The sequence below is a fragment of the Vanellus vanellus genome (genome assembly GCF_965231255.1).
Source record: "Vanellus vanellus genome assembly, chromosome: 21".
NCBI classification, from domain to species: Eukaryota; Metazoa; Chordata; class Aves; order Charadriiformes; family Charadriidae; genus Vanellus; species Vanellus vanellus.
In genome coordinates this window covers 6,596,956-6,603,237 of record NC_138926.1, presented here as the reverse complement: position 1 = coordinate 6,603,237, position 6,282 = coordinate 6,596,956, and the positions used below count along the sequence as shown (strand labels likewise).

Here is a 6,282-nt window from a genome sequence, read left to right as displayed (position 1 = left end):
TTTGCTCCTGGGCAGCTCTGCTTACAGAAAAGGCCATCATCAACCCAAACAGATGCTTCCGCTGCAACCCAATCCTGCGGCTGGGGCTGGGAAGAGGAGCCTGCAAGACGGCTAGCAAAGCCCCTCTGCACCCCAGGGGAGCGAGGCTTTGCCCCTGGTGCCGGCACCTCCACAGGCCCCTATGGGTTGGGGGTGGCCCTCAGCATTGCCGGACTGTGCATCCCCCCCAGTCCCACACAGCGAGGCTGGTTGCAGTGACATGCCCTTGGCACCAGGCCCCTGCATGGCCCCCAGGCCCAGGATGGGGAGCTGTGGGTAGCCCCCTTTGGGGGCGGCACTGGCCCTCCACAGGAGCACACAGGCTGGCCCCAGGGCTGCTGCCAGCCTGCCCCAGCTCCCGCAGGGTTTGCTCATCCCGGATGGGCATAGCCATAGTCCTGGAGGCTCCGTGCAGCACGTCCTGGGGGGCAGCAGGGGACCCAGGCCAGAGGAGAGGTGGCTGCCCGGCAGTGTAAGGGGGGTCCCAGGATGGTGGGCGCCTGCAAGGTCCTGCTGGCATGGCCGGGAGAAGAGCTGCCACCCCACGGCCGGGCAGAGCACCGTCCCCAGCCCGCTCCGGCAGCAGGGCCCAGTAAGGAGTCCGGCCGCCGGCCAAAAAGCCCCCTCCCTGACTGGTCCCCGCAGGGACCTATTTTGGGCAGGAATGTGGAAGCTCTTCATTCCCCTGCTAAAAATAGGGACCTTTCCCAGCGGCGGGTCACCGCGTTCACACTGGAGCGCGGGGCTGGCAGGGGGGCAGGCAGGAAGGGGGCCCCGCAAGCCCCGTCCCGGGAGCCTGGGGCCAGCGCAACCCCCACCCCGCCTTCGCCCCCCCGTGCCGGGCCGGGGCCCCCGCCCCGCCCCGGGCCAGCCCGCCCCCACCGGGGTGGCCCTCGAGGCAACGGGACCCTCGTGCCCAGCGGGGCGCCGCAGGGAGCCGGGACACCGGGGGGGAAGCGGAGCCTTTGCGGGGGGGCGGGGGGGGGGCGCACGGGGGACTGTCTCAACGGCGTGTCCCCTCGCCGATGCCTCCATCTAGTGGCTCCCGCTGGCCCTGCTGCGGGGGGGGGCGGCCCCCCGGGCACCGCCGGCCCCCCTCTCTGTCCCCGGCGCCCACGCAGCCCCGCCCGTCGGGCGCAGCCCCCCAGCGGGGTGCCAGCCCCCCGAGGAGACACACAGGCAGCAGGCACACGCGTGGCTGAGGAGCCCTTTATTGAGGGGGAGGGAGGAAAGGGAGGCGCCGGGGCGGCCGGAGGGCGGGCAGCGGGGGGGTGACTGCTAGCCCTGAGGCATGCCAGGACCGGGGCGAGAAGGGCCCCTCGCCGTGCCAGCGGCCAGGCGGCCTGGGCGAGCTCTGCGTGCGGGGAGAAGCTGGCAGCACGGGCCGGGGCACCGTGCAGTGCCCGCGCGGCTGTGCTGCGTGCCGAGGCGGCTATGGCGAGTAACATAAGACAACCAGGTTATTGCGGCTCCCCAGCGCGGGCATCTTGCCCCGCAGCCAGGTGCCAGAGATAATACTTAGCTCTTACACAGCGCTGCTGAAGGGATGCTCCCTGTCACCCCCGGGCCGGCAGAGGGGCCGTATTCCTGCCCTGTGCTGGGCAGCAGCAGAGGAGTGGGGCAGGGGTCCCCGTGTCCCGGCTCCCACGCAGCCGGACCCCAGCACTGCCCTCCCCGGGGGCGCCGGTGGCTGGGAAGGGACACGTGCCCTGGTCCCGACCGCAGCCGAGGGCAGGCTCAGGCGAAGACGGCGGAGTTTTGCCAGTAGGAGTAGACGAGGAAGCCGGTGAAGGTGCTGTCTGTCTTGACACTGGCGTAGAAGCCGATGTAGTCCCCCACGCCCACCTGCACCCACACCTCATCCTCGGGCTCCAGGCGGACAAGGGCCCCCCCTGAGAGTGAGGTGGGCTTGGGCCAGTTCCCATAGTACTGGAAGAAGGAGGCAATGGACTGGCCATTCTTCATGATGTCGAACTGGAGGCTGGCACGGTAGACAGTCGCGTGGACAGCAAAGTAGTAGAGGCCAGGCACCTCGCAGGTGAACTTGCCCGTGGCTGGGTCGTAGTGGCCCTGCTCGTTGATGAGCACCACATCGAAGCGGATGGGCTGGTCAGCCAGCGGTGGGCTGCGCGACTCAGAGCGCTTGGCGCTGAAGGCTGAGCGGGGGGCCACCGCGCACTCGCCCTGTGCCCCTTTCTCGCCATGCATGCCATCCACGCCGGGGCTGCCCACCTCCCCGCGGGGACCGGGCGCTCCTGGGGCAGGCGGGAGGGGGACAGGGTTACCTCTAAGCCACTGCCACCCGCACGCCCTCCCGCCATCTCAGCTCCTCTAGACCCCCACCCAGCCTCAATTCCACCGAAGTTACAAGATGCTTGTAGTGAATACCCACTGTGGCCAGTGCTCTGCCTGGGGAAGCAGCGCAAGACGGGGGGACTAAATGCATAAGCAGGCACAGCAGGAACAGAGAGTTGGAGAAACCCCCACAGGATGGGAGAAACCCCAGCCCAGGAGCCAGGGTGGGGATGATGCAACCGTATCAATGGAACAGCTAGGTGGGCACTCCTAAAGCAGGGGTGGAAGGTAGGGATGGCAGTGAGGATGGGGAGAAATGCAGCTTTGCCGGGGACTGGGAGCTGCCGCCTGTTGCAGGACCACAGGGTCACCACAGGCAGGACTGGAGGGGCAGTGATGGCACGAAAGGGGCACTTTTGCAGGATTTGCTCTCGGTTTGGCAATGGGGGGCTTTGCCAGCATCCAGGACTAACTCCCTGGAATGAGGGCATTCCCCACAGGCAGGGCAGAGCAGGTCCCCCTTCCCGGCCAGGACATCTCCTTTCTTACCAGGTGGGCCCATCTCGCCCTTCTCCCCTGGCATCCCCATCGCCCCATCCCGGCCGTCTCGTCCGTCTCTGCCTGGCAGACCCTGGCCCCCATGCAGGCCTGGGGTCCCCGGGATGCCCGGCTGCCCTGAGCACAGCCCAGGGATCTTGTTGTCTTCAATCTGCAAGGAGCTGGCGATGAGCCCGAGGAGGAAGAGGAAGAAGAGCTGCTTCATCTTGTCTGCCGTGGAGGGGCTGGAAGGGGGCAGAGAGGGGTAATGGCTCTGGGGACCTCAGTGAAGAGGGCTGGCAAACAGGTTTGCAGTGCCCAGCAGGGAGTGGGTGTGGGGCGGGTGGGTGGCAGGGGACTGTTCCTCCCTTCTTTCCCCCCTGCCATTTTGTCAGCTCCACATGGCAAGGCTGACCGCTGGCTGCACCTGCCACAGCATCCCCATCACTGGCTGTGCCACCGCACGGTCCCACAGCCCACCAGCATGCTCCTCCACGGGACAGCTCACGGAGGTGCCAGGGCCAGGGAGCTGGGGAGGGAGCTGTGGCATGTGCGGGAGGCAGGAGCTCTGTGTGCACGGTTGGGGGTTGTTTGGGATGGGAGCTGCCACATCGGCGGTGTGTCCGGCTATGGGTGTGCATGGAGGTGCCGGCGGGGGACTGTTGGGGTGTCAGCTGGAGGGCAGCAGGTGAGCTGCAAGACATGCGTGCGTGGGGTGGGGTTGTTGCATCCGGGTGGTGCGTGGCGGGACGGCAGCTTGGGGAGCGTGGGGCTGCGTCGCGGCCCAGCCCTTGGCAGCATCCCTGCTGCCGGCAGCTCTGCTCCACGCCCGGCCGGCTCCCTGGGGCACAGCTGTCTGGGGCTGCAGCATCCCTGCCTGTGCTGGACCACCCCAGTGCCGGGGACCACCCTGCCGCCCGGGATGCCCCCAGCCCTTCCCACACCAACGCAGTGAGAGCAGAGCCCCACGGCCGGCACTCGCCCCCTCCCTGTGGCCTTGCCCGGGGAAAGCTGCTCTCTTCCCCCTCCTGGACGCAACGGCTGCAACAAAGAGGAAAAGGAGGAGAAAAGTGTCTCTCCTCCGCCCAGGCGCCGGAGCCAGGACCCCATCGAGTCCCGTCTCCCCCCGGCACGGGGTGGACGGAGCTGGGTAGCCCCACTCACTGCGATCCTATGGCTCCTGCCCCAGCGCCTCGCTGCTCTCCGGCGTGGAAGGGCTGCGGCTCTTCCTGACCGCTTCGCTCTGACGAAGGCCCTAGGAAAGGCAGCCTCTCCACCCCCCACCCCCCCTCCTCCTCACGTCTCTCCTCCCAAACTCCAAAGGAAATCAAGGGCCTTGGGAGCCAAAAGCTACAAGACAAGGGGAAAAAGAAAAATAATCCCATGGTGTCTGAAGTACTGTAAGCAAGGGGGAAGGGAGAGTAAGGCAAACAGCCTGGCAAAGGGAGAAGAGGAAGGGGTTGCAAACCACCTCGGCTGAACACATCTGGGCACCCGGGCAGCAGGACGGAGGGCGGGGAAACGAGAGAAAACAGGCAGCAGAGTGGACGTGGAACAACAGAAAGGCCAAGGGAAGGAAACCCAGCAAGGACAGGCAGGGTTGGAGCGGGAGAAGGAAGAGGGAGCCCTCGGGGTGTGTGGGTCCCCTGACTGGCAGCCTCAGGGCTGCCTATGGCAGCAGGGCTGAGGCAAGGGGGACTGGCAGTGCCAGCCCTGGGACCACCCGCAGGGAGCTGCGGGACCCAGCCGGGGTGTGCCGGCGTAGGGCCCGGCGGCAGCTCGCGCGGCTGAGCAGGCAGGGACCTTCCAGGCAGCAGCAGGCAGGTGGAAGTGCAGGCAGAAGCGCAGGCAGAGCAGCACTGCGGCCATGCCAGAAAGCAGGGCTAGCCCTAGGGGACCGCAGGGCACGAGGCAAAGCTGGGACTGTGCCGGACTTTCGAAGGCACTCCCAGCTTGCCTTTAGCTCGTTCCAGCACCAAGTGCATCCAAGGGACACCATCAGATGCCAAGCGGTGGGGCGGTCCTGTGTCTGGGGGGAGTCCCCGTGCCCAGCAGCCAGCCTGCAGCAGCTGGGATGGTGCAGGGAGCGAAGGAGCCGGGTGGGCTCGAGCCGCCTGAGCAAGAGCAGCAGTGCGGGAACAGCAGTGCTGTGCTGGCTGCAAGGGCAGAGTGGTGCTGACCCGAGCAGGTCCTGCTCCCAGTAACCCCAGCTGGGCAGAGGACTTTCCCACGCGCTCAGGGCAGGTGAGGGCAGAGGGAAGCATGCTGGCACTGCTGGCTCTCTCCTCCCCATGCTGGTGCCTGCAGCGGTGCGTGTGACACTGCTGGCTGAGCCTTCCTGCCCCAGATGCCCGGGGCCAGGCTGGGTGCTGGCAGGGAGCTGCCTGGCTCCTCTCTCCCAAGGTGTGAAGGGGCTGTTGTTTTTGGCCAGCTGGGAGCTGGTTTGTGGCCGTGGGGTGTTGCCAGGCCTGTGGCCATCAGGATGGCCTGAAGCCAGCATGGCCAGCTCAGACAGTTAAGCCAGCAGGAGCACACCCCCCTTGCTGGGGCAGGATCCCCTCCCTGCACCATGGGGGCACCAGCCTGACAGCCTCTGACACGCATCCATTTCCCTGGGGTCCTGCAAGCCCCCCAGCCCACCAAGGGCACAGCCAGCAGACCGTTCCCCCTTGCAGCCAGGCAGTCTCCGCTGTGTCGCTCCATTCCTGCTCAAACTCCCCAGCCCAGCCCTGGCTTCCCTCCCTTGGCTCCATGACTCAGTTTCCCCTCAGATCTGGCAGCACCCGCACACAGACCCTCCCCAAATGAGCCACCTGCTCCATCGGGTTTGTCAGCTGCTCACGCTGTTTATTCTGCTGGCTTTGGGGCTGCGGGACATGGGCAGCCCTGGGCTCTTCTTGTCTCTGCAGGCTGGCACACCAGGGCCCAGTCTTGCTCCATTTGGAGAGCATTAACTCTTCCCCTGCTAGGCTAGCACCTGCCTGAGGGCTGCAGGAAAGAGGCTGCGCACAGCCTGGAGAGGCTGAAAGAGAGAAGTGGGCTGGGAACCACACACAGCTCTGGCCAGTATCCCTGGGGTTGGCTGAGGATGGGGAGGCATTGCCCAACCCTCTTGCCACCGTCCTGCTGCTTGGCAGGGGGACTTGGCATGGTGTCCCCAGCACAGCTCCAACCTGTGGGCACAGCTCCTCCAGCACAGGCCTTTCCCTGTAGCAAGGCTGGGAAGGGGCACCTGGTCTCCAGGAGCTTGGTCCTGAGGGCAAGCCCATGGCGTCTTGGCTCAGAGCAGAGCGCTGAGCAGAGGGGCTGACCCCAGGGCAGGCGAGGAGCCAGGCAATGGGGTGCTGCTGCTGGGGGCCACCCAGCAGCTGAGTATTTGAAACAGGAGGAGGATGGGAGGGATATCTGGGG

The 6,282-nt window shown here is 66.6% G+C and overlaps 1 protein-coding gene across 1 annotated transcript; it reads right to left on the bottom strand.

Moving 5' to 3' along the window:
- Positions 1 to 1,269: 1,269 nt before the first annotated feature.
- Positions 1,270 to 4,088, bottom strand: C1QTNF5 (C1q and TNF related 5). The gene is made up of 3 exons (XM_082493874.1): positions 4,036 to 4,088; positions 2,884 to 3,116; positions 1,270 to 2,294 (listed from the first exon to the last, which is right to left on the bottom strand). Exons 2-3 carry the CDS (start codon positions 3,095 to 3,097, stop codon positions 1,777 to 1,779), a joined length of 732 nt encoding a protein of 243 aa, XP_082350000.1. The 5' UTR covers positions 3,098 to 3,116; positions 4,036 to 4,088; the 3' UTR covers positions 1,270 to 1,776.
- Positions 4,089 to 6,282: the final 2,194 nt, after the last annotated feature.

Bases quoted from the DNA above. Each gene is read 5' to 3' on its own strand.
- C1QTNF5 (XM_082493874.1), bottom strand. From the start codon at position 3,097: ATGAAGCAGCTCTTCTTCCTCTTCCTCCTCGGGCTCATCGCCAGCTCC. The intron at 2,295-2,883 runs GTAAGAAAGGAG...CGCCTGCCCCAG, and splicing joins GGGCGAGATGGGCCCACCTG to GAGCGCCCGGTCCCCGCGGG.